We start from the raw sequence: 27,644 nt of genomic DNA, 5'->3' as shown, positions 1-27,644 counted from the left end.
CCTTTATAAACTTCTGGTTCTGAGCCTAGACTTTGACAGCAGAGCCATCTCTCCAGCCCTCATCATAAACTTGGGAGGGGAAGTGGAAAACATCTCTTACTCCTGAGGATATTCCTATCTCTAGAGTTCCTATCTGTGACTTTAGGTGGGAACTCTCAAGGCCTGACCAGCCAGAAGGCTAGCCCATTAAGAATTACTACCGTGGCAGCCCCTCTTCCCAGCCTTGAGCCTGTGCCTTCCTCAGCCAGGCTCAGCTCCAAGTACCGAAGCTTCCACAGCACTAATATAGCCACGGCCGGCAGAGCAAGGGTTGCTGGCCAACATTCTGTGGTCCCTAACATCAAGCCAGACGTCCTAACAAGCCTTATTACATCATGGCTGTTCTGCTGTGGCCCCTCAGACAACTCCTTTCCCAGCTCCCCTTGCTCTCCTCTCAGTTGTTTCCTTTGAGACCTGTTTCCACTTAAAATCATACTCTAGGACTGTAGGGGAAGACCCTGTGTTTTATTCCCAACAAAACACACAGACACACTCACACACACACACATACTACATGCACATAGATGCACACATGCAGATACACACATGCAGACACACGTACAGACATGCACATACATGCAGACATAGATACACATGTGCACATACACATACAGAAACACACATGCATATGCACATGTACACACACATACACACATGGATATATATATATGTATATATATATATGCACATACACAGATACACACACATATACATACAAATATACACGTGCATACATAAACACACAATGATACATACATGCATACATGCACTCACATGTACATATACAGATTCACACATGCACACACAAAGAAGCACATGAAAAACACAAGTACACACATGCACATACACACATGGATACACACAAGTACACACATGCACAATGCACATACACACATGGATACACATATATACACTCAGACACACAGATACATGCATTCACACACAGACATACATGGATACACACACGTACACAAATGTTTACTATAGATCACACAGGTTACTTCTCTGAGACAGGCCCTCCGTCTCAAGAACTCTGTTGTTTCCCAGTCTGGGCCAGGGTAAAAGAAGTCACATGATCTATGGCATCTGACAGGAGCTCTGCATATGCTGGACATCAGGCTGGTAGCTCTTCTGGTGCTGTGGTTAAACATGCTGTCAGTGGAAGCCGCATCCTTCTCTGCATTCTCTTGCCACAGTTCAGGGCTGCTCTTCCTTTCTCCCTGTGTTCTTTCTCTTAGGAACTGTCTTCTTCATTTTGAAGTTTTCAGCGAGACTGAATTAATAAAATTCACTAAGCATCTTTTTATTTTAGGATTATGTTTTTCCTATGTTTTGTTAAAGGATATTTTCTGTCGTGAATTGATAGGGTGAGCACACCACAGTATTATCAGCTGAGGCTTAAGTGTAGGCACAACAATCACGTGGGCTATTTTAGCAGAACAGAATTTAAAACAGGGACTCAGAACTTTAGACAATCATTGGGAGAGCTGGGGTGCCCACAGGCTGGGTCCCTGGGATACCACCTATATTTGCCATCTTGCCGTCACTATAACAAAATATTCCTGTTAATTAACTTGCAAGTGGGAAAATGGTTCTTTTTAAAGGATTTACTTATTTTTATTTCATGTATATGAGTGTTTTGCTTGCATATACATATGTGTATATATATTTCATGGGTGCCTGGTGTTGATGAAGGTCCGAAGAGTGTGTTGGGTCCCCTGGAACTGGGTCAGAGACTGTTGTGAGATGCTATGTGGGTGATGGGAACCGAACCCAGGCCCTCTGCAAGAGCAGCTGGTGTTCTCAGCCTCGGAGCCATCTTCCAGCTCTGTAAATATTTCTCTTGAGTTAAGTTTTTAAAGGTTGAGGTTGGATAGCTGGCAGGGTAGTGGGGTGTCCACCCCACTGGGCAGATAAGACTCCATTCACAAGCAATGAGAATGAGGCAAGTTGTGAAGCCCAACTCCAGCCCATATGTGGCTACGGTAAGCAGGCACTCTTAGGACAGCCCACTGCTCCTCTGCGGAATTCCATCCTTTCCTGGTCCACAGCCTGTCTGTGGTCCTCTGCTCCACTCTCCTTAATGCCAAGCAGTGACCAGTGCGGCCAAGCACCCTCAAGGGCAACGTGTTGTTCCTTGATAACAAGCCTCAGGAAGTCACAGTTATTATTGGCCACAGGGAGGTGGTTGAAAATTCTGGAACTTGTGCTTGCCCTTGGGCGAGCCTCTCTGGGGAACAACAGGGAAATATCTGAGGGGAACCTGGTAGTCTAGGACACACAGGAGCAGTGTGATGGGGGCCTGGAGTTGTTTGTGGTTCTGGAGCGTATCAGCAGATGAGGCTGGTGGCAGCAGGAGTCAGTGCCCAGGGGTAGGCCAGAGCCTGTATTCTGGATATGCCCCCGAGGAAACCTTTGATGCCTGCGGGACATATCATGACTGTGTATCAGGCGTGCTCTGTGAGAGCAGGCAAGGTCTCTTTCTTTCCTCCTCTCAGACTGACACTGCCAGTGCTTGATGGCATTGTAGGGAGAGGAAGTGCCAGGCACTGAGCTAGGCAGGCAGTGGAGGGACAGCCAGTATCAAGAAAGGCGGCATCCATGACTGAGTAGCGAGCTTCTAGCTGCGTTTTACAACCACTGACTTCCACTGAGTGCTCAGGGTTTGCAGACTCTGTTCTGGCTTCATGGCATTGCCTCATTGAAGCCTTAGATTTAACTCTGAGCTGGACACATTAAGACCCCCCCATTTTACATACAAGGGAAAGGAAGCTCAGAAGTTAAAGGGTCTCGTGGGCAGCCTCTGGGGATTTTATCTTCCCACCTCCTTGTCTTCATGTGCATTTGAGATGGGGTCTTGCTGCATAGCCCTGAATGGCCTGGAACTCACTATGGAGATAAGACTGGCTTCAAAATTGTACCAGTCCTCCTGCTTCTGCCCCCTAAATGCTGGGGTTACAGGCATGTGCCACATCTGGCTTTGTCTCCACAGTCTTATGGACCCCTTTGTTACTTCTGTGCAGGCAGGAGTTTTTTGATTGGCTTGGTATGGGTAGAACGGGGCAGAAGTATGGCCTATAGCCTTGGAGAGTCAGTTACAAAGAGACAGTGGCCTACTCATGGGTGCCCTCTTGGGTTATTCAGTTGGGGAAGCCAGCTACCATATCACAGAGCCAGCTTGTGCAAAGGAGATGTCCAGGTGACAGAGCTTGGAATGAGTTTCCCAGCTGAGCTCTGAGGTGGCCATGACCTTGTGATACTCGCCCCCCCCCCCCCATACCCCCATGCCTGCTAAACTTCTCTCAAGTTTTCTGAAATGGTGCTGAGCTAAGGTACTAGGTAGCAAGAGACAGCTAACATATCTGCCTACGCAGCCTGTCTGTGGTGAGGCAGGCTCAGGTGAGCCTGACTTCAAAGTTCAGGTCTGCTCTTTATTCTGTGGTGCTGGACTCAAACTCCAGACCATGTCGATGCTGATCTCCTATGGAGCTACACTCTAGCCCTTCAAAGCCCGTCCTTAGCTATTCTATCATACCATACCTGAAATGTGGAAGAACAGCATCCCAGCCTAAGTGAGGATACAACGAAGAACAAAGCGACCAGTTCTGTGTCTCAGTTTCCTCGTATGCAAAATCGGCTGATGCTAGTCGGGTGTGGTGGTGCACGCCTTTAATCCCAGCACTTGGGAGGCAGAGGCAGGCGAATTTCTGAGTTCGAGGCCAGCCTGGTCTACAAAGTGAGTTCCAGGACAGCCAGGGCTACACAGAGAAACCCTGTCTCGAAAAACAAACAAACAAAAAAATCGGCTGATGCTGATAGTAACCAAATCCATAAAGTTGTGGTGATGGGGAGATCTTAGCTGACACTGGATATTCAGTAAGAATTAACTATTTGCTGGACGCTGGCACAGATTGTAATCTTAGCTGCTTGACTGCAGCTGAGATAAACACAGTGAAACACCAGATAAATAAGGGGGAAAAAGAATTCATTATTGTTTGGTTTAATTTTTAAAGATTTATTAGAGAAATAAATTTTGTATGTATGAGTGTTTGCCTGCACACACACACACACACGCACACACACACACCTTGTGTATGCCTGATGCCCAAAGAGGCCAGAAAAGGATATCAGATCCTCTGGAACTAGAGTTACAAACATTTGTGAGCTGCTATGTGGGAGCTGGGAACCAAGCCCACGTCCTCTGCAAGAGCAGCCAGTATTCTTAAGCACCAAGCCCTGGATGGGTTATTTTTAGTATGAGATGAAGTAATGTACACAAAGATGAAGTGAGTTAACATTGGCCCAAGCCCCTGGGAAAGACAGACCAGTGCTTTCAATGGTGAGCACAATGCTTACTGTCACCGTGGACAGGACAGGATGGACTGCAGGGGGTCCAGCTTATACTAAACCTTTGTAAATGGCTACACACTCCACTCAGGATATGTACATGATACATACAAACACACACACACACATATACATACACACATACACATATACATACATGCATACTTGGCACACTCCCCTCAGCATGCATACATACACGCCTACACACCTACACACCTACACACCTACACACATACATACATACATACCTAGCACACTCCACTCAACATACATACATATACACACATACTCACATATATACATACATACATAGCTGACACACTCTACTCAACATACATACATACATACATACTTGGCACAGTCCACTCAACATATATACATACATACACACATACATACATACATACCTGGCACACTCCACTCAACATACATACATACACATACAATACTTACACACATATATACATATATGCATATATGGCACACACCACTTAACATATATACAAATATTCATATATACACACATATATATATATATATATATATATATATATATATATACATACACCTACACACATATATGTATATATATGTATACATGCACATATTGACTAATGCTCTCAAGGAGGCATATAGAAAGTGAGGTGCTGTCCTAGAAAACTCTGTTGATCCTACTCCTTAAAGTCAATCTTTCCCTCAATCCCCTGGTCTGGGGTGTGGGAACCAGTTGGAGATTGTGAGTGAGGAAGGTAAAGGAGTTCTTGGGAAATCTGAGAGGAGGCCTGGTCCCGGTGCCTGGGAATGTGCCCCTGCAGAACCCACCCAGGCTTCCTGCACCAGTCACTAGTAGGACCTTCAACCCTCTGAAGAAAGGATTATGTTAACAATCTCAAGAAGGAAATTCGTTCCATGGGCCTCCCAGATCCCTGGGGCAGGATGCTTAATGAGTCCCAGCACAAAGGGCACTGCCATTTCTCATTCCAGTTGGATCTTTCCTGCAATCGCTCTCTGTGTGCTCCAACTGCGCTCCAAAAGAAATAAATGAGTAAATAACACGAAAAAGATGGGCCGTGCTCCACAGCGCTATGTGGGGATGTTTGGAAAAATGTGATGACCATCTTAGTTCAAAGATCTGGAGATTTGTGAAACATGTTTGTACAAACCCCTTTGCCAACTTCTCATTGAAATTTTTTTGGCATTTGAAGTACCAAATATCATAAAGAAGAAAATAAGAACCACATAGCCACCAAGGAGACCAGAACACACTCACAAAAATACATCTTTGAATCAGACATAATGGCGCCATTTGAGGAGGTCTCAGCTATTTCAGAGGCTGAAGTGTGAGGGTTATGTTTATGAGTTCAAGGGATGGAGGGATGGCTCAGAGGTTAAAAGCACTGCAGGTCCTGAGTTCAATCCCCAGCAACCACATGGTGGCTCACAACCATCTGTAATGGAATCCAATGCCCTCTTCTGGTGTGTCTGAAGACAACTACAGTGTACTCACATACATACAATAGATAAAACTGAGTTCAAGACTAGTCTGAGCAGCATAGCGAGCCCTCCATCTTTAAATCGATCAATTAACAGAGTATCTTCAGAACATAAACTTTATCAGTTTTCATTGAGGTCCAACAACGTTGCCAGGAGATGTCATATCAGGAACGATTAGGGCTAAGATCCTGTCTGGGGGAGGCCATTTCCCTTGGCTGCAGTCTTTTTATCCAGAAAGTGATCCATTGGACCTGATTAGGGGGTTCAGTTTGGGTTCCTTGTACCCTGCTGGGTGGGAACACCCACCTCTGGTGGCAACCAGATCTGCTCCTGTTTTGCCCGTCTTACATTTTAGAGTTCAGAATCTTACTTTCTGGAAAAGGGATTTTGCTACTTAGAAAACAGCAACAATTTGACACAGTGTTCTCTTCCCCCGCCCCCCTTGCCCTGCAGCCCAGCCTCCGTTCTTTTGAGACAGATTACTATGTGGCCTCAGCCAGACTGGCTTTCATACTTAGCTCAAATGAACTGACTCAGGACAACCTTCCTGCCTCAGCCTTGGAAATCCTGGCTTTTATAGGTGTGTATCACCACAGCTGGCTTCAAAAGTCACTTACTTTCCTGACTGATCTCTAAGCTCTTGTCGAGTACTGAGAGAGCTAGCTCATGTTGACTAAGTCGGAGGAGAGTGGGGGTTGAAATGGCGTCTGAAATGTAAGATCCAGGCTCCAAGAACTTCCCTGACCACAAAGAGCGGAAGAAATTCACTACCACCACCCCAAAAGGAAGGGAAGCTTGTTGAATTCTGCTTTGTGGGGACCTTTAAGAAGAATAGCAGAAGAGTTTGGCTGAGGGAGACACTGTCAGTGCCCAGCTGGGGCAAATGGGTGGATTTCATGCTGGAGAATTCCATGAGCCTGTGAAATTCCTACAGGAGCTGAGCAATTCCTAAATGGGGAAAGGCCTTGCAAACCTCAAGTCTGACTGTTCTTCAGTTTCTTCCTTCCCTGGCACATACCCCTTCCCCTGGCACACACCCCTCCCAGCCTTCCAACCCTCGCTGTTTACTGAGGGTTCTGTCTCCTGTACATCAAACCCAGCTGGAAGGCAGAGGCCCAAGTCAAGCCCCTACACAGGTGAGGTATCAGACACAGACCTCACACCTCACAGGCATCTTCAATTGCATTGCATGAGCTTTGATGGGAAAAAAAAAATACAGAGACACAGGGGTGATGGCTTGGAGGTAAACTGAGATGGTACTGAGTTGGGGTTCCATGAGATGTAGAGCTTGAGAAACCCTGGAAGACAGAGTTAACTAGGAGAGGGGAAGGCACGAGGGACAGAGAGGCCAAGCCAGGGTTAGGTTCAGGGTGTGGAAGACTGAGCACTCCCCTGAAGCCCAGCCCCAGCATCTCACCTGAAGCTGTCACTGCGGCATGCTGAGTGTAGGGCATCATGGGCGATGTGCCTCTTGGGCAGGAATACTTTATGCTTAGTCCTCTCTATCCGAAGCCTCAGGAGAACACAGAGTGCACAAACCCCTGCTGGGCCTGCACTCCTGGCTCTGTGAACCTCACAATGTCTCTTGGGTTCCTTGCCATGGTCTGGTGCTCAGCAGCCAGTTCACAAACGGGCTTCAAGGTGAAACTCATGGGGTCTTTCTCTTCACTGACCAGGTAGGAGGTTGCACATGGGCTCTGGCAAGATAGTGTGGGCTTCAGACAGGGACTGCGAGTCTCCCCAAATCCCTGGCCACAGTGAGGGGCAGAACAAGGACACTTATGCCTCAGGATGTCTGTCGGAGGCCATGGCTGGAGTTGGGGTGAGCAGAGAGTAGGTGAACTGTCAGGTGGTATAATGTTACCACTGAAGGAGCCAAGAGATGCAGCCTGGAGATACTTTGGGGGGGGTGGGGGAACTGGGTGGGTCAATGATTTCAGGTCTCCAAAGGGCTTCCTTCTTGTAAAGGCTGACCACTGTCGAATGGCCTTCCTAAGGACTGAGGCTAGCAGCCAAAGCCCATAAGCAAAGAAAATGCCCAGAGTGATGTGTGGGGTAAGGATGCATCGGATGCATTTGGGAATGATGTTGCATGCAGCTTGTGCACAACCTGCCTTTGCTCTGGGAATGAGCCGTGCTCCCAGCCCCCACCCAGCTTCCCTTGAATTCATGGATAAAAGACACATACACAATTGTTCATTTTCAACTTGCCTTCTTAGTACAGTTGGCTGGAAAACGTGCCCGTATCATTACTCGTAGTTATGTACTTCCCACCTGTCCTAAACTTTAGTGACTAGTCCCATCTAGCCCCTGCTAAATGCCCCTGGCTACTGGACCTTAGGAGCGGCCTGTGTGGCCACTCCCTTTTGAGATCTCATGTGGCTCTTCAACCCTTCTCCATCAGAAGCATGGCGAACCTCTCTTTCCCTGTGTCTCCCTTTTCCTCCTGTACCTCCCGTCCAGCAATTGGCCCAAGAAAGCAAATTGTGTATGTCTGTGTCTTTTATCCTTGGATTCTAGGGAGCTGAGATGGGGCTGGTAGCGCAGCCTGATCCCAGAACTAAGGCAGGGTACTAAAAAGCTACAGGTGGAACCAAGGCGGGGTAGCAAAAAGCTACATGCAACAGGACAAGGGTGTATTGGAAGCTTGAGGCTTGTTCTGGTTGAGTTTCTATTGCTGTGATAAACAACATGACCTAAAGCAACTTGGGGGAGGAAAGGGTTAATTTCATCATACAGCTTACAATCCAGTATCACAGGGTACCACGCGGAAGAGACAGGAAGTCATGATGGAAAGTGGAGGCAGAAGCTGGGTCAGAGGCTGTGGAGGAACCCTCTCACTGGCCTGCTCAACCTACTTTCTTATATACCCTAAGACCACCCGTCCAGCGGTGACACCTCCTACACTGTGGGCTGGGTCCTCTCACATCAATCGCTTAATCAAGAAAATGTCTTCCACTGTCTTGCCTACAGGCCAAGCTGATGGAGGCCATTTTCAGAGGAGATCGGGCGCGTTCAGGGTGGTATGGCCGTAGACGATGGAGGCCATTTTCAACCAAGGTTCCCTCTCCCAAGAGAACTCTCACTTGTGTCAAGGTAAGGAAACCCAGTTAGCACAAGGCTGCATCTCCAGAAGCCTAAGGGCCCAGCAGGCTCTTCTCTGCTTCCTGGCAAAGTCAACCTCACGACAGAGCTTGCCTGGCTGTGCTCCTCACAGCTTCTACTTCCTCGCAGCTTCCACTTCCTCTCAGCTCCCTGCTGGCTCAAAAGAGCCAGGGACCATCTCTGTGGTGTTTGTCACTGTAGAAACCAAGGACAAACAAGGCAGAACAGGAGAGAAGGAAGGTGAGGGTGAAGAACAAGAGAGCTAATGAGCACGAGGTGGATAGGCAATGGGGAGGTGGGGGTGCAGGATACAGGAGCCCACAGCACTAGATTCAGACACATGAGTGGGGCTCAGAGAGACTTCCAGACAAGCCCCAGATGTAGAGTCAGGTGACTCCTGCCCCGGGCCAGGAAATGAGAGGGAATGATCCTTGGGGAGATAGCTAGAAGTGTGCACAGAGAGAGAGAGAGAGAGAGAGAGAGAGAGAGAGAGAGAGAGAGAGAGAGCTCTTAAATGGCATTCTGCAGAGCCTCTGTGTGATCCTGGAGATGGTGAGACTCCAAGCCCAGCCCAGCAGGTGCTGGGGACAATATGTCTCTCACCAGCAGCAGAGGACAGAGCCGCTCTGGTTAGGAGAGTCTCTCCTCTGGGGGAAGTTTGGCCGGGATCCCACCCCCTTCTCCACTGTGAGAGGAGTGGCCACAGTGGGATCCGCGTGTTTTCGCCTTGTTCTTGTTTGGGGGTAGTGGAGAGTTGCGTAGTACCGCTAAATGAAGGTAATTATATGAAGTAATTGCAGACCTCCCTGCTATTCTGCTGAGTGGTAACTGACCACGAAGAGCAAACCGTTTACATAAAACAAGGTGAAAGACACCTCTTACTCAGCCTGGCTGAGAGACTCCAACCAGGTGCCTCCTGGTCTTGGTACCTCATTGTCTAGGATGCTGGGGCCTGGGGTGAGCATTTGCCTGGGTGACTCCTAGGCACGCCTCACACTTAGCTCTCGTGTCCCAGGTGTCCCATGTCTTTGGTCCTTGAGAAGCCCAGGACCTGTGCCTGCCCCTCGCCCCTGCCAAGGGGACTTTCAGCTATTCTATCAGGTCTCCTTTGTCCTCCAGAGTGCCACCTGCACTCAATGTGTGCCCCTCCTCCATAAAGCTATACCAGGTGCTAGAGAGAAAAAAAAAAAAAAACAAAGAAAATAAGGTTTTGTTGTTGATCTATAGGAGTCCACAGGCTGATAGAAGGAAACAGTTTAGTTTCAGCTCCTTGCAACAGCACCAGATAATGCCAGAAGGCTTCTATGGCACTGTGGTAAGATTATGAATATCTGTGGATGTGTAGACAGTCTCCTTTGCTTGTGTGAGAGAAGGCATGCAGAGACCCTTGGGACCAGCTTTTAGTTAGTGGCATCTATTGAGGTGAGGAAACAAGAAATAACGTTGGTTGAACTCTTATATGGCAGGTGCTGAGGCTATGTGTATACCGTTACCCACTGCATCCTCATGGACATGGTGTGACAGGTCCTGAGTTTGTAGTAGAATAAATTGAGGAGAGAGTCTGTGCTGTGTCCCATGCCAAGAGATATATGCCCAAAGCTTAAGGATCAGTAGCTCCATGCCTCCTCTCATTTGACGTTTTTCTTTCTACTTCCCTGTGTTTGTGTTTCCTCTGTGGTTTTATTGTCCTGTGGTCAACAGCAATCTAAAAATAATAAATAGAGAATTCTACAAATAAGCAATTCATAAGTTTGGTTGCACACACACGCATGTGTGTGTATGTGTGTGTGTGTGTTGGTGTTGCACTGGGGAATAGAACACAGAGCCTTCCAGATGTTAGGCGAGTGCTCTACCATCGAGAAACTTCTGGGCCCTTTCTCTTTCTATTTTGAGAAGGAAGTAGGGCAGGCATACTTTGAAATTTTGATCCTCCTGCCTATGAGTTTTGAATAACTGGGATTACAGGCTGGTGCCTCCAGGTCTAGCTATACTACTTTTTAAATTGTACTTATTCATAATAGCAAGTTGAAATCTTGAGCCTCTTACTTCGGTCTTGCCCAGATTATAAACCCCGCCCCCTTTGTGCAGTGTATCCTCCCTGGCTGTACTACCCTCCCATAATTTATCTATAGGCATCTAACTTATCAGATAGACTTTCAAGAAGCCACACTAAAGTGGTATTTATTTTACTGAGCTTCAGGGCATAAGAACAAAGACACTGGCACTTTTATTTCAGTATATCATCACAGCGTTTCTTTTTTACTATATCATTTTTGTTGAACTCTTACTGTGTCTCATTTATAAATTAACTTTCACTATCGGTATGTGTTTACAGGAAAAAGTAGCAATATCTAAGGTCATGGTGTCAGATGACTATGGACAGAGGTCTTAAAATGTATCTTTCACGAATAAAGGGGGGTAATTATGTTTGGAAATGAGGCGGTCCCAACCTTTGTCTCAGTTGCTGTGGTAAAGTACTCTGACAAACGCAACGTAAGGGAGAAAGGACTAACTTAGGTTCACAGTTCAAGGCACGGTCCATCATGGCGGGGAAGACAGGTAGCCGGTGCTGGAAGCAGCTGGCCAGATCACTTCCAGCATCAGGGAGCAGGGGCAGAGTGTGTGCGCTGTGCCTGAGCTCAGCCTGCCTTCTCCACTTCATACATCTGGATTTTCCTGCCCTGGAAATGGTCCCACTTATAATTAAGGTCTTTCCACGCAACTGACACAAGGCAACTCCCACAGGTAGGCCCAATAGCTTGTCTTCCAGGTAATTCTAAATTCTGTTAGGTTGACAACGAACACTAGCTCCCACAGAGGTCTACTGAAAGTTTATTTTTGCATCTTAAAAGCATAGTGACCCTATGAGCCCCAGTGACTGATACTCCAGCTACAAGTACAAAAGCAGCTACCTCCAGAACTCACGTTCCTTCCTCTTGGGTAGGGCTAAGCAAGAAGATCAAACAGGGAGGAGCCAGGGAACATAGATGCATTGTGGAGCTGACGGGGGTGTTCCATTTTCTCACGGGTAACACAAGAAAGTGCATTCTTGAAATTCTTGCCTTCTCTGTTATCAAGAGCTGGACTTGAAGCCCAGAGGAGCAGCTTCCTCACAACCAAGCGCTTACTGATGCCTTTGTTGTTTGGGCCATGCTGTCATGGATGGGTATTGGTGACCAACTGGGTCACTGTAGCCAGAAATGGTTCAAGGTATCACAAGTGGGTCTGGGAGCTCACTCTGGGGTTTGTAGCCATGTAAACACAACCTGGTTAATGAACTCACAAAAGGTGCAGGTTCTAGAAGACTCGGCTCTGCCACTCACAAAATTCCCAACTTTGGGTAGGTTTTAACCTTTCTGTGCCTCAGTGTCCTCATCTGTAGAATGGGAGTCTGACAGAACTGACTTGGTAGGGTGTTGGGGGAGCCAGCTAAGTTAATATGCATGAGGAACATATACAGTGCTTGACATATAGCAAGGGCTAGACAGTAGCATGATGATCCCTGGGCTTCTCTGTGCCTGAGGGCCGTACATGGCGAGCCTCTCTACATTTGGAATACGGGCCCATGGAGGAGGCGCTTTGGTTTTTCTTTGACCCGGGAAACCACCTTTCCGGGGAAGGAGAGCTTTTTGTATATTTTCTGGGATAGGGTCTCAGGTAGCTTAGGCTGGCTTCAAACTTGCTACATAGTGAGGATGCCCTTGAACTTCTGACCCTTATGCTTCCACTCCTGGAGTGCAGGTATTGACAATAGGCATGTGCTACCATGACTGTTTATGCTGGGGATGAAAGCCAGGGCCTTGTGCATGCTAGGCGAGCAGTCTGCTGATGAAGATACCTCCCCCGCCCTCACCCGTCTCATTATGCTTGGATTATGCTTGGAATCCTGTCAGCTACAGAGACTCCTGGCCTTCTTATGTTGACACTGGGATTATAGTTTGGGGTTGGGAAGGGGCCCCTTGAACCAGAGTCTTGTTCAATCTAGCCCACCTTGACGGACCTGGTGATAGTGTAACTTTGTGTGTGTGTGTATGTGTGTGTGTTTGTGGGTGCCATTCCTGCATGTATATCTGTGCACCATGTGTGTATTTGGTACCTATGAAGGCCAGCAGAGGGTGTCAGATCTCCTTAAACTAGAGTCACAGACAGTTGTGAGCTGCCATATGGGAACTGAATCCTGGTTCTCTGCAAGAGCAGTAAATACTTAACTGCCAGTCCATCTCTTCAGCCTGGTAGCACGGTGTGATGGTTTGTATATTCTTGGACCAGGGAGTGGCACCATCTGGAGGTGTGGCCTTGATGGAATGTGTGACCTGGTTGGAGTAGGTGTGTCACTGTGGGTGTGGGCTTAAAACTCTCACCCCAGTTGCTTGGAAGTCAGTCTTCCACTAGCAGCCTTTGGATGAAGAGGGAGAACTCTCAGCTCTGCCTGCGCCATGCCTGCCTGGATGCTGCCATGCTCCCACCTTGATGATAATGGACTGAACCTCTGAACCTGTAAGCCAGCCCCAATTAAATGTTGTTTTTGATAAGACTTGCCTTGGTCATGGTGTCTGTTCACAGCAGTAAAACCCTGACTATTAACCCTGACGGTATTCCTTTCTCTTGGGCCAGGCTCATCTGTGCACTCCTCTGGCCAGGGAAGTCTGAGAAAGCCCTTTTGGGCTAGGGGAATTGGTCTGGCCTTTTGATGGAGGACTCCCTAGGCCTGACCAACCTCTTCAGCCTCGTGAAATTTCTCACAAAATGAGGCTTTTGCTCTCAAGAGTCAGAGGCGTGGTGTGGCGGTTTGAATAAGAATGACCCCCATCAGCCGGGCAGTGGTGGCGCATGCCTTTAATCCCAGCACTCGGGAGGCAGAGGCAGGCAGGTCTCTGAGTTCGAGGCCAGCCTGGTGTACAGAGTGAGTTCCAGGTCAGCCAGGGCTACACAGAGAAACTCTGTCTCAAAACAAAACAAAACAAAAATGGAATGGCCCCCATGGGCTCATATATTTGAATGTCAAGACATTAGGGAGTGGCACTATTTGAAAAGGATTAGGAGGTGTGGCCTTTTATGAAGTGTGTCAGTGTGAGTGGGCCAGGCCAGTGTCTCCGTCCACTGCCTGCAGAGCTGGCCCTCGACCCCTCAGCCTACATACGAATAAGAATGTGGCTCTTAGCTACTTCTCCAGCACCACAGTTAGCTGTCACTGTGCTCCCTGCCCTGATAATGGACTAAACCTCTGGAACTGTAAGCCAGCCCCCCAGTTAGATGTTTCCTTTCCTAAGAGTTGCCCTGCTCATGATGTCTCTTCACAGCAATAGAATAATAGCTAAGACACATTGTCACTTCTTGGCTCTTCTAAGGGGCGGCCTGTGTACAGGAGCTGTTTCCTGGAACCCGAGTTAGATAGAGCTTCCTTAGGGCCTGCATGGTAGACCATGGACTCTGCTCAGCATTTCTCCGAGGCAAGCCCAAACATCCGTGGTAATCAATGAGCTAACTTCTAGCCAATCCTCACAGATAGCCTGCATTTTTTTTTTGTCTCTATTTTATGTGTAAAAGAGATTGAAGAAAGTGTCAAGAGCAGAAATCGGAGAGGAAAGCAAACCCAGGCCTGACTCCAAGGCCCCACACTGCTCTCTCCAAGGAACCAGGCAGGGTTGGGGAGGCTGGTTCTGGGTTTAAATAGAACAGCAATAATATAGAGCACAGGAGCGGGGTGTGAGGAGCGGAAAAGGGGAGACTCTCAGAAGACTGCAGGACATAGAGAATGAGAAATAAGACACAAGGAAACCGGGGAGACATGCCCTCCCTCATGTCCCTATGCCTCTCATTACCTGCTGCCATAAAAGGCCCGGGATGTGCGGGTTTTCTGTCCCCCAAACCCCCAGAGCCCCCCAGGAGACACATGAGCAGAGGTGTAATGAGGTGACCTAGGGACCCATTCTCTCAAAATGACAGGTCTCTGTCCCCAGAGAGACATTGTGAAGTGAATGAGCAGGGCCTGGAACGACAGGAACCCCACAGCTTTCTTCAAGAGAAGCAGGAAATTAATTTTTAAAAGGTGATTTCTTATAATTTTAAAATGAAAAAAAAAAAGACAACTAAAATATTTTAGAAAAGTAAAAGATGCCGGTAGGCAGAAGGTACTTTCAAGCTTTGGCGTGCTTGTTCGTATGAGGGTCTCCCGCCTTGCTGTGGAGTTAATGCAGGGCTCTAAAGAAACATAGGAGAGCCCCGTGTGTGTGTGTGTGTGTGTGTGTGTAAAAAATGAGATTTTCATATTTTTCAGAGTGGAAACAATGCCCTGGCACCTCCAAACACAAAAGGGCCATTCTGCTGCTGGTCATTGGTGCTTTCTACCAGCCAGAGACTTCTTTGCACAGGGAGCCTGGGAGCAGAGGGAGGAGACGAGGACGCAGTGGGGACGAGTGCGGCAGGGAGAGGAGCTGCTCGGAGGTGGTGGGAAGCAGCTCAGAAGTGAATCACATTTCCATGTGATGGGTGCAGTTCACACTTTGGAAGCGGGCAGGGAGCGACCAGAGTCTGACTTTTCTAAATATATCAGCCAAGCCAAACAGCTGCCTGGCTTGGAATGGAGATTTCTGACAAGAGACGGAGTACCCCATGTTCTGATTCTCCAGTGGGGGAGGGGGGGGGGAAAGGATCTGAGGCTGACTCCGGAAGGAGACCAGAGACCTCTTTTCCTGACTAAGTGCTGACTGGGCCTCAGGAGAATCTCACAGGCCCAGGGAGAGCTCTACAACTAAGCAGGTTTCTAGGAAGCTCTGCAAGGATCACAGCAGGCATCTCTCATCCTATTGCCTGCAGCTCTTCCACGGCTGGTGGGCACAGAGACAGCTGCATCTCCTGAGCTTCCAGGTGTGGCTGGTATTGTAATCAGGCTCCAAGAGCCTCTATGCCTTCCAGTAAGGGTACGGATGGGCATTACCTGTCAGTGGCTTGGGCATTTCACCTTATAGACAAAGTAAGGAGACCAGCTAGCTGCAGTGGCAGGCAGGCATCATAATGCAACACAGGCCTGGGAAGGGTCCTCTGTCAGAGAGCCCACAGTCTGCACAGGAAGTTGAGGAGAGACAGCGGTGGGGTCAGTGATCTGAAATAGGTATGCTCGTGTAATTTAGAAACTAAACACCCTGCAGGAGACTCGCCAGAACACCCACTGTTTATCTGATTTTAAAGTAGATTGGGTCTTTGGCTTCATGTTGCGTTCTGGCAACTTTACCACTGTGGGGTGCTTGGGAGAAATGCCAGCACTGGGGTGCTTGGGAGAAATGCCAGCACTGGTCTTGGACCTGGGTAGGCACTTCGAGGGGCAAGGCCACAGCCGACAGCTGAGGATGGGAAAGGGTTATCTGGGTGCAGACAGAGTGAACATCAACCCTTGAGGGATTGTGGGAAAACAGGCCAGGTGAGAACGGAACATGGGAACAGTGCAAGGCTTCTAGAATGTAGGAAGCAGAGGTGCTGGGGACAGAAGCGGGCACAGGGCACAGGTGGGTCCTGGCTGTGTTCAGGGGTCTCTTCTTCACCTTATCAGCAACAGCCACAGGGACGTATTTGTATTTTTAAGAAGCTCTGTGGGCAATGGTGGTGGTGGGGAGCAGGAGAGCTCAGAGGCCTCTATTCTCTTCTCATTGAGAGGGAGTGGTCCAGACAACATCGATGTTGGCTTAGACAGGGAGGAGTCAGTGAGGAAGTAGATAGACTCAGTGGATCCCTAGGAGGTAACATCAACAGGGTTTAACAACGGAGTAAAGTAAGGATGGGTGAGGCCCCAAAAGAGAGGAGATGGTTCTAGGGCTTGCCTTGTGTGGTTTGTCTGATGGAGGCCATTCAGAGGGGAGAAGTGGAGCAGAGGAGGGCTGTAGGGGATGATGGTAAGGGAAAGAGAGGAGTTTCCGTCGGGAAGGGTGAATGAACGGCTATGGATTCCCGGTGGAGGTTAGAGAGGCATACAGATGGAGCTCAAAGTCTGAGATCAGTTCCCCGTCTTAGTACCTGCTCCAGTGGCCTCCAGGACCTGGGTGGTCAGTGCCAGGCAGAGTGGCTTTATACAGACAGCACTGGGCTGAGAGCTTGCTCCTTCCCTTAGCATCAGATCCAACACGGGAAGTCTTCCCTGGGTGTCAGCAAGGCCTCATGGGGAATGTCCACTCCTGACGCTTTGCCTTTTGAAGACTAAATGGTGTCTTTCAGTTTTAAGTTGTTGGCAATTGATTCAAAAAAAAAAGGCAAGTGTCCAGCAAAACCTTTTCCCAGGCTAGATCTGCTCTGGCCCTGCTGGCCAGAGTTCTTGGGTTAGAATGAGACTCGAAGCTGAGTCAGAACCTCCAAGATCAAGAGTCCTACAATGTTCTTCAAAATTCTCCACAAGAGGGCCAGGGAGATGGCTTCTCAGGTAAGGGCAATGGCTGCTGCCAATCAGGACTGCCTGAGTTCAATCCCCAGAAACCACATGGGGTAAGGAGAGAAAGGATTACCCCAGTCCTCCTGACTTCCACAAGCATGCTGTGGACACACCCACTGTCAAACTCCACATGGTCCTACAAATACAACCACGGACGGGAGTGAGCAAAACATGGGCTCCAGGTGTCAGCATCACAGGCTCAATGGGTCCAGGGGCAGCCCAGAGTGGACTCATGCATTCTTCTTGAGGCATACCCAGGTGTGTGAGAAAGTGAGTTAGGAAGGAGACGGAAGACAATGGCCTAGAAAACAGGAGAAAAACAGCACAGGCTAAAGCACACAGAACAGTGCCACAAGATGGCTGCCGACGGGAGGGAGGATGCTGGTTCCCAGGGAGATGCCTACACATCAGCCCCTCCCCAAGGAAGAGGGATGCTGATCGTGATGCAGAGTCTCATGGTTCTGATGGAGCTACATTCACTATGGGAGCAAGCAGAGCTGATGAGCCTTAAGAGGTCGGTGCACAGGGATGTAATCTCTGGGGCCTCTTCCAGGCTTAAGTGGAGAGAGGAGTGGGGCTTGCTCTCTCTAGCTCTCCTTGGAAACTGCCTTGTCCTTCCTGATCTAGCCCTCCACCTGCAAAGGCCAGGCTGGTGCACAGGGGCACAGGCGCTCCACCTGTCTTCCCCTCACAGTACTGGTGCTGGAGGGGAGAGTGATGGGATTTAAAGTGAGTCTGGAAGGTCTCATAATTTCCTTTAGTCTATGTGACCACTTCTCATTGGCTTAAGAAGGAATGTTTTGAGGCTTTTTCTCTCAAATCCTAGAGGGACTCCACCCTGGAAAGATTAGCCACAACACTTTCTGGTTTACTCTCCATGAATTCTTTGGGAAACACACTGAGGAGAAACCAAGAGGTTTTGGGCTAGCATCGGCCATTGTTGAACCTCCCCATCTACTCCAAAACCTATCATGGTTTCTAGAGTCAAGACTGTTGGGTGCCCAGCCCTAAGACAAGGACTAAAGAGTGTGCCCTAGCCGGGGGTGGTGGCACACGCCTTTAATCCCAGCACTTGGGAGGCAGAGGCAGGTGGATTTCTGAGTTCGAGGCCAGTCTGGTCTACAGAGTGAGTTCCAGGACAGCCAGGGCTACACAGAGAAACCCTGTCTCGAAAAAACAAAACAAAACAAAAAACAAACAAAAAAAAAGAGTGTGCCCTGTGTCCCATAACCCGATGACCACTAGTAATCCTGAGAGAACCCCATCTGTGGCACAGCATGGCAGGAGACCAAGAGAGAAGCAGGGGACAGGGAGAGCAGGGGAGGCCAGAGCTCAGAGGAAGCACCAAGAGACTTGGACTGTCTGAAGCACAAGAGGATGAGCCCTGGGGAGAGGCTGATAGGATGGAAAGCACGTTCCCAAATCAGCTTTAGAATTTTGGTAGCAAAAACTGGAGGGTTTGCTTCTGACTGCCCCTCCCCCACACCCACCTCCCCAAGGCAGGGTCTCATTCTCTAGTTCAGGTTAGCCTCATCAAAGAAATCCACTGCTTCAGCTGGGATTACGGGCGTGAGCATGCCCAGCCTGGGTGGCATCAGAGATAACATCCCGAGGATTTGAGGAGGATGCCGTTTAGGCACACACTGTGCAGCCAGCCTTGCCTTGAGAATACTGAGGTGCAGCGGACTGAACTCAGCTTGGGGCTGCCGATCCCTACCTGTCTCTGCAACAGATTCACGTGTGACCGTGACGCCTTTTACACCCACTGGAAAACAGCAACCGACACACTCCATCTGGGGCTGAGCACACGTGCGCCACTAATCTAAGGATCCGCTTATTTATTTCACGAGGGGGGTTTCTCTAAAGCATCAAGAACCACGTAGAAACCAAAGTAGTAGGCTTCCTGGATCTCAGGCTGAGCCCCACTCTCATCATCCCCAAAAAGGGGTGGCTACCCCCTGGGTGGGGAAAGCGGCCTTCTACAGTGATGTTTTTCAAGGTGTGTTCAGGAAGCCTTGGGGTGTGTGTGTATGTGTGTGTGTGGGGGGGTGTGAACAGGTTTGGAAAGTCTGGCACAGCGCCCCCTCTTGGAGACTCAAAATACATTCATAAGAGTGAAAGCGAACAGAAAACTTTCGTTTTGTCTCCGTGTTTTAAACCGGACACCGCCCCCCACCCCCATATCCACCCACTCCTGCCACTCAGGGCTGTTGTGGATGACAGGCACAGTGTGGTTGAGGGAGCCTCCGGTGACCTGCTTGGTACCTTCAGTATGGTAGCCATTTAAACAGCTCTCTCTGGAGGCAGATCTACAGTCTGTTAAAGAGAATAATTCATGGCAGAGACAGAGTATTTGGAATCTGTGAGAAAATCCACAGTCCAAGAGTCGTGTTAACTTAAGTGCACAGTGTACCCAACAAGCTGCAGACAGCACTCTCGGGTCCAGACACCGCCTTATAAGGTGGCCTGACATTTTCTCATGGCCCAGACTGCCCTCCAAAAATATCCAGAGACAGCAAGAGTGGGAAAGGCTCTCCTGGGGCATTTGAAATAATCACATGCAGGCTCTGCTGCTGAGCAGTGCAAACACCTGCAGGCAGCCCTTCTTCCCCCATCAAAGCTCTGGGCAGCACAGTCCTTGACAGGAGGGCACTAAGGGGGGGAGGGGACACGCAACCCTCAAAGCGTGCGCCCAAGCTGCTTTCTCTCTGTACGCCTCCAGAATGGGCTCCAAACCTGTCTTTGCTTTATATGGACAATAGATGCGTGACTAATTTTCATCTGTGTGCCTTTCTGCCCCTTCCTATCCTTGCTTGGGCTGAGGCTGGTTCCTGAAGCCCATATTGCTTTGGAGGTGCTGCCCCCTGGTGGGGAGGACTGGCCAGCACATCATGGAGGTGGAAATGGTGTTCCAGACTGTTCAACCAGGCTGCAACTGCAGGACATCTGGATTCCATCCACCCACTGCCATACAGATGTGAAGGTCCTGCTGTGGAAAGGAGTTTGTGCTCTAGAATTAGGGAGCATCAGGGACTTCAACACAAAACCTCTCATTGATTTAGGTTTGTGACACAATGGGAGTCACCAGGCAAATTTACCTTTTGTGGGAAAAATTAGTTTTGGTATGGAGATTTTTTTTTCCATATAATACCATGGGTGTCACACTAAATAGGAAAAAAAAAAAAGGAATAGCCCCTCATATTTTTCAAAGAAAGTGTTGGTATAAAAAAAACCCACAAAAGAACTTCACGGCTCTCCCCTAGTCTGGCTCTTAGATTCGAGGAGAGGAATGTTAATAGGTATGGCTATTTTTGGTAATAGTTACTTATAACAGTTTCTTCACTACCAAATGGCTTGACAATGAGCCAGGCTATTTGTAAGGCTGGGATTAAAAAGAAAAAAAAAAACCAATATGATGAATTGCAATGCTAGTTTTTACTCTTGTTAAAGGAACAGAACCCAGCGGCCTTTTTGGAACACTGTGAACAGGCAGGCGGCTTCCTAATTACAGGCAATTCTTCCACGACAAGGCTCATACACACAAATTGCCACAAAGTAGACAATGGTGATCAGAACAACCCAGCTCCCACCACCATGCTAGAACTGTAAAGGCTGTGCACAGGCAGCCTTGACCACTGGCTTTGCCACTTTGCTGCTCGGAGTCGGTTTTCCTAAGTGAGAACAAAGGGTCGTGTGTAGTCAAACGGCCTGATGAGCCTGTTCATGGAGACCTCTCTAGGGAAAGACACTGGGATCCAGAGTGGGAGGGTCAGAAGGGACCCTGCTGGGGACATTCTAACCCAGGTCCCTCCAGCACTTATGTTTGAGTTTGACATTGTGAAAACCTCCCAGGAATGTTCTGGAATTGGGAGTCATTTTTAGGTGAGGTACATGTAGTTTTTATGAAAGACAGACACTACTGGGAGACACTCATCTGCCGGGTTGGGGCTCAGCGAAACATTAGAAGGCTGAAAAGGAAATGCCCCTAAGAAACTGCCCGGAGCAAACAAAACCAAACCCTCATTGTGGGACCGAGGGTCTTGTCTTCTTCTGACTGCTGTTTTAGATCCCCGGCTCCTTGGGAGGAGGGGTTGCTCATGTTGTGAGCATGTCGGCATGTTGGCAGCCTGCCTTGGTGAGTGTGACGTCGAACTGGCAGAGAGAAACCGCTTAATAAAGCCTATTTCTCCTTTAAGTATAGAACCAGTAATATCAGCAACAGGCTTGAAAATCATCAAAGAACAAGCAGAGTCCCTAATGGAATGGGAGTTTCCACATTCTTGCAACATGGCTCCAGATCAGACCCAGGCAGAGCACACACCAATTTATTTTGGAATGCAACATGTATCAGTGTTTTATGAGTATAACTTACTACATTAACATCAGATAAAAACAGCTTTCAAGTGCATGCGTAGAAAGTTAAGCATAGTTTTTGAGCTCCTTATTTCTAAATATACAAAAAATACATTTAAATTATATAATTTTAGTGAATCAAAGACTTATAAAATTACAATTTTGGTTTTCACAACATAGAAAAAATACAAAATGACTATATATATGGTTGTATAATTTTTTACCCAAATTTCAAAGGAGCAGTGTGTAGTGACTTTGATGTTTTATAATGGTTTATCTGAAACTCAGAACTGAGTATGGTTTTCAGGTTGGACCTCAGCAACACCAGGCTTTTAACAGAAATGTAAAGCCAATACAAGTGAAAAGCAAGGCACGGTTGCCTCCTGTCTTTCTGGCCGGGCACCGTCCACACCGTCCTCTTGTTCAGTTTGCTTTAGACTTTCCTGTCTGGGAGGACAGTGCTTTACTCCATGACTAACTCCGTGGGGCCTTTATGATGGTGGTCCCAGCCTCACATGACGCAGATTAGCTATACAAGTCTACAGCGGGCTACTGTGCACCTCAAAGACTCTGTCCCTTTGGCAGAGGGCCCCTAGGGGAGATCTGACCTGCAGTCAGGTGGGTGCTGGGAGGGTGATGGCTGACTCTAGTTCTGACAAAAGAGCCACTGAAAAAAAGAACCTTCCGTGCTCACACCTCATTAGATGTCACACCTGAGGAGGCTGGATGTTCTCAGTTTATAAAAGAACATGATTACCTCAACAGAGAAATCAAATCATGTTAGGATAAAAAAGACCTAACAGCCAGCTCCCGAGAGGCGACAGAAGGACACCCTGCTGTCTGCTGCATCTTAGAGCACATGTCCAGCAGGCACTGGATTGAGACCCTGTCTGTGAGGAAAACTGGTGACTGTGTTCTCATCAGTGCAGCTCAATCTGATGCAATCCAGCCAGCAGATGTAGCAGTGAGGAAGGCAGGCCCAGGGGTCTCTCGGGCTGCATGACCTGCTTCTCAGGCCACCTTCTTTGGGCATTCATTCCAATGCAATGGTAACAATCTCAGATACAGTAAAAAGGCGGACGAAACCCAAGCTAATTCTGTTTCACAGAAGCAATACAGTTTGGAGGAATAAAAAGGGAGAAAAGGTTGAAAAGACATATTTCCCACATATTTGTCTACCAAATACCAGAATAGATTCTGATTTTGACACAGCCAAGTCAAGAGAGCTGACTTGAAGCAGAATTCTAATGTTCAGCTTGACAATAACTTATTACACACCTGCCTGCATTAGTTTTTCAAGCTCCTATGAAAATGTGCATTTGAAAATGTAGTTTCCATTATATTCTTCTGATTGGAACAATTATATTCTAAATGACAATGGCAAGATTTTTAAAGTCTTAAAGATAAACAAAAAAGGAAAGAAAAACAAAGCAAATGAGGGGAGAGATCCTATTCAGAAGGTACTGGTTAAAATCGAGCACAATCTAAACTTGGTCCCGGCATTCATCCGAACCTGGCTTTCTGTTTTCAAAAGGAGTTTGCCGTGCGCACTGTGGGAGCTGCGAGCTGGGCATGCCTCGGCTTTGCCTGTCTCCTCCAAGCCTATCCTAAGGGGACTTTAACACATAGGTGAGCAAGGAAGTGCTGTGAAGACACTGTCAGACAGGGCTAGTGACAAGCAGCTGGCGGCTGCTGTGATGCGTGGAGGGGACAGTACTACCTTTGGCTTTTCCTAGAACACGTCTTGTCTCTGGACTTACAACTTGGTGAGAATTACACAGGAACACAATCAGGAAAGATACCTAAACAGAAGAGTAAAAAAGTGAAATAAAAAGTAAGTATAAATCTATCTCTGAATGCCTTCTGTGGACCATGGTGGTAAAGCAAGCCTTTCCAAGGGCCTTTAATTACAGATTTCCTCCTCCTGTGTGGTGAGACAGGCTTTGAGTCTGTCAGGAAGGCTCTCGCTGGCCAGTACACATTTGTGCTCTGAGGAAGGTACATGGAAGGCACTTCCCAGGCACCCAGCTCTCCCCCTCACCGTGGCTTGTTAGAATCTGACTGAAGCCGAATTCCACGCAAGGGTCTTTATAGTTTACACAGGCTTACTAAGTTCAAGCACAGATCTCAACGGCAGGCAGCAACGACTGAATCAAAAACAAATGAAAGGCTTTTAGTGGTTTTCTGGTTACAGGCACTCCCCAAAGCTTCACAGCCATATACGTCTCGTAACGCATTCACTAGATATGAGGGGCTAAGTCCTAGCCAGAACTTCAGAGCATTCCTGAGCAGTTTCCAGCACGCACTCAAGCACTCTGAGAAGGGGAAGGTTAGCCACACCGCAGACTGCAACCCAGCTTCTGCTGCAAGCCACGAAGTCAGTTGGAGCACGGTTGGCCCTCAGACGGCAGCTCTCGGCACTGGGTGTACACTCTGTACTGCCAGATGAATGGAGGACACAGAGAAGATAAAGGCCAACCCCCTTCTAGCGCCATCATAGGAACTGGCAACTTCTGGTCAGAGCATGCTGAAAGGACCAGCTAGGATGCTTTATGTAACAGACTTTTGCATTTTTAATCTTTTTATTTTTATTTTTTTATAAAATCCCAGGCCTGTGTGACACTGGATTTTGGTTTTTTATTTTGTTTTATATTTAATATTTTAAAAATAGTTCTTACTGGGAACTCAAAAAGTCTGCAGCATATTTTGATCATTGAAAAGTCTGGTTTGGGGTGGTGTGGAGCGCTACTCAAACTTCTTATGTTCTTCGGTGTGAGAAAGGACCTTTCTTCTCTGGTGTATCATGTGGAAGTACAACTGGGGGAACACTGGAAGACAAGAAAGAACAGTGGGTTAGCCGGCCTCTGAAAGTTCTGTTTGCTCAAAGCGTGCGGTCCTGATCCCGACTGCTTTCTCATCCAGTGACCAATGGGAGCAATACAACAGGAGAGGGAGGGGCACATTGCTCCCTTCAGCTGAGTAATGCAGTGGCAGACACTATCTTCACTGCCATAACAGTCAAGGGACACAGGCCACCAAATAAAGTTGTTATCGTTTGTGCTGGATATTGAGAACAGGTACCCACCCTGCTGGCGCTCTGCTTATCTTCATATTTATTCTGGATAATTTCAGAACAATCAGAGAGAGACTTCTGATGGAGTCACTCCTATTTCAGAGGAGGAATTATAGGCCCAGAGAGGGTAAACCACACACTTCTAGGGTGTCACGGAGAACTGGGGAGGATCAGGTCCTGGGCTTAACTGTTTAGCCAGTCTGTCTTGGGGTGGAGGTGGGAGCATGGGGGGAGGGAGCAATTACCCCAGTGCACTTCCTGAGAAAGATTGCTCCCTGGATGGCAAGAATGAGGAGGGAGAGAAGGGCTACAAACTCTGACTTAAAACATAACAAAGCTGGGTTGGAATGCAGAGAAAGCCATTATAGAAAGAAGCCAGTATCTTGGACATCAGGTATGGGACAGTCTCCTGTGCTTGGTATTGGCTCTTCAAAGAGGGACTGCCTTCCTAGAGAGTATTTAGCAAGTGGGTTGGAATTACTGGCATTTAGCATACAAAACCAGGGATAGTGTAGTATCCCCAACTAACACCTGTTCACCACAAAGCCCAGTGGAGAAGCGCAGGTTTGAGCAATTTTGAGCAATTTGGCCTTCACATGGCTCCTGCAAAGTAGACAGTCAGTCAGCACATCACTCCTCTTCAGTCCCTTCCTCTTCCCCTTCTCCAGTGGGGCCATCTCTCTCAGGGTAGTCTGTATCTGAGGGCACGTGGCTTCTATTATTGCCAGCTCTCTTGGGATAGTCTCTTCTTTTCTTTTCAAATGGATTCCAACTTAATCTTCCTTCCTTCCTTTTGAGGCAGGGTTTTTCTCTGTAGCGCTGGCTGTCCTGGAACTTAGGCTGACCTTGAACTCAGACATCTGCCTGTCTCGGCCTCTCAAGTTCTGGGATTAAAATCATGCACCACCACATCTAGCTCCAAGTTGATTAAAATTTCAGTGCCCTCCTCCCCCACATACACAAAGAACATCAAGCTGTCAGAGGTAGCCAGAGATATAGCCAACAGCCCCAAGGCCACTGCCACTTGCCCTCAGTTACTGTGAGGAAGTTACTCACAGAAAAGGCTCAGCTTATGAAGAGAATTCAACAGTGACAGAACTATTTTGGTAGGAAAGCCAGAAAATTTGACAAGCTCTATAATCTAAAAACTGGAAGTAAGGATATAATTAAGCCATAAGGAGTGCTAATTGTAATCATTTGAAAATGCGGGGCCAGACACACTGCTAGCTTTCCCTTAGGAAAGGGACTCAGAGCTAAGCATGCTGAGGACACTTCCCTTCCTTGGTGCATTTGTGACTGCCTTACCCCACAGATGATGGTAATGTCCCAGTGGCTACTTGAGAGGGTGGTACTGAGGGCTATTCAATCAATAGGCCCCTCAGTCCTAAGGGAAAGAACCAACTCTATCAGCAGAGTCACACTACAGAAATGAGGACAGATGTGTGTGCGTGTGCGCGCGTGCAAGTGTGCACGTGCTGTGGTGCATGTGCAGATAGAGGTTAGAGGAAACTTGCAGGAGTTCTTTCTCATTCAACCATCTGGGTTCCAGAGATGCTGCTCAGGTCCCAGGCTTGGCACCTTTAACTGCTGAGACACCTCGCTGGCCCAGGTGTGGCCCTTTTCATTCTATTACAGTCTGCAGAGGCCCCTAGTGCTCCAGGCACATGGATGTACGTGGGAGGGGACACTGGATGCTCTTGGACTGTGTTTTAGTTCCAGTGGTGACTTCTTGGTAGCCAAAGCACTGAAACTTCTTTCGGCACAAACAACTCCTAACATATGTAGCCCATCCAGCCATGCTGATGAAAGCCCTGACAATATTAACCTGAACAGGCAGCTGAGAAGTCAGTCACCTTGGGTTGGGCCTGAACTAGAAAGCAGAAGGCGGGAGGAGGAAGAGCCGCGGCTGGGAAGGCAGAGCTCTGTGGTGGAGACGCAGGCCAGCTATACAGAACACAGGCCTCTCCTGCACAGCACCGCATTTGCTTCCCAACACCATGTGGGATGCTAAAAGCATCTTTAACCAAGTCTAGTTTCAGAGGATCAGATGCCTCTGGCCTTCACAGGGATCTGAACTTATGTACTTATGTGCGCACACATGTCTCACTCAAATTATAAATAAACCTGAGCTGACTTAGTGGGGAAAGGCACTTGCTAAGCAAGTCTGACAGCATGAGTTTGATCTCTATATGTATGGGAAGAGAAAACTGACTCTAAACTTTTCCTCTGACCTCCGCATGTGTGCTGCGGTATGTGTGCATGCACATACATTCTCCTAACAAATAAGTAAGCATAAATGAAAAACAAAGAGTTCTGGGGCTGCAGACACAGGCTAGTGGGAGAGGGCATGCCCAAGGCCCTGGGTTCATTTCTAGTAATCTCACTGCTAAAAAAAAAAAAAAAAAAAAAAAAAAATGAGGGCAGAGTTCTGACCTAGGCCTGTGCTTGATCCTCTCTCCCTGAAGGTCAAGATGGAAAACACAGGTTGGCTGTGTTTTCCAGTAGGGGCCCCAGTGTCATGGAGGGCTGCTGTGTCTGACCTGACAATCAGCCTAGCAGTAGGCAGCAGGAAGTCTTGGCCAGGCTGGTTGCCAGGGAGAGAAGATGGAGGACACCTTGAGAACGACTCCTGGAATAAAGGCCTGGCCAGCAGTCAGACTGGAGTGTCATCAGGGTGAAGTCCCCGCGGAGGTGTGAGTGTGTGGTGCTTTCCCTGCCCCTTCTAGTCGTTCAGAGTGGGACATATCTCCTGCTTATCAGAATAGGAGCAAATACCGAGGTGCCCAAGGGGTGCTATTCTCAGAGTAGTAAAGTCAC

General features: G+C 48.1%; 1 protein-coding gene across 1 annotated transcript in view; it reads right to left on the bottom strand.

Moving 5' to 3' along the window:
- Positions 1 to 21,710: 21,710 nt before the first annotated feature.
- The window catches only part of Hacd2 (3-hydroxyacyl-CoA dehydratase 2), an 89,747-nt gene continuing 83,813 nt past the window's right edge, over positions 21,711 to 27,644 (bottom strand). Inside the window, exon 7 of the mRNA XM_021185030.1 lies at positions 21,711 to 24,582. Coding sequence (XP_021040689.1) covers positions 24,500 to 24,582 — 83 coding nt within the window. The 3' untranslated portion in view covers positions 21,711 to 24,499. The remainder of the gene's footprint in view (positions 24,583 to 27,644) is intronic.

The sequence above is a fragment of the Mus caroli genome, chromosome 16 (genome assembly GCF_900094665.2).
Source record: "Mus caroli chromosome 16, CAROLI_EIJ_v1.1, whole genome shotgun sequence".
NCBI classification, from domain to species: Eukaryota; Metazoa; Chordata; class Mammalia; order Rodentia; family Muridae; genus Mus; species Mus caroli.
The sequence above is the reverse complement of the archived record's forward strand: the minus strand, read 5'-3'. Positions and strand labels throughout refer to the sequence as shown.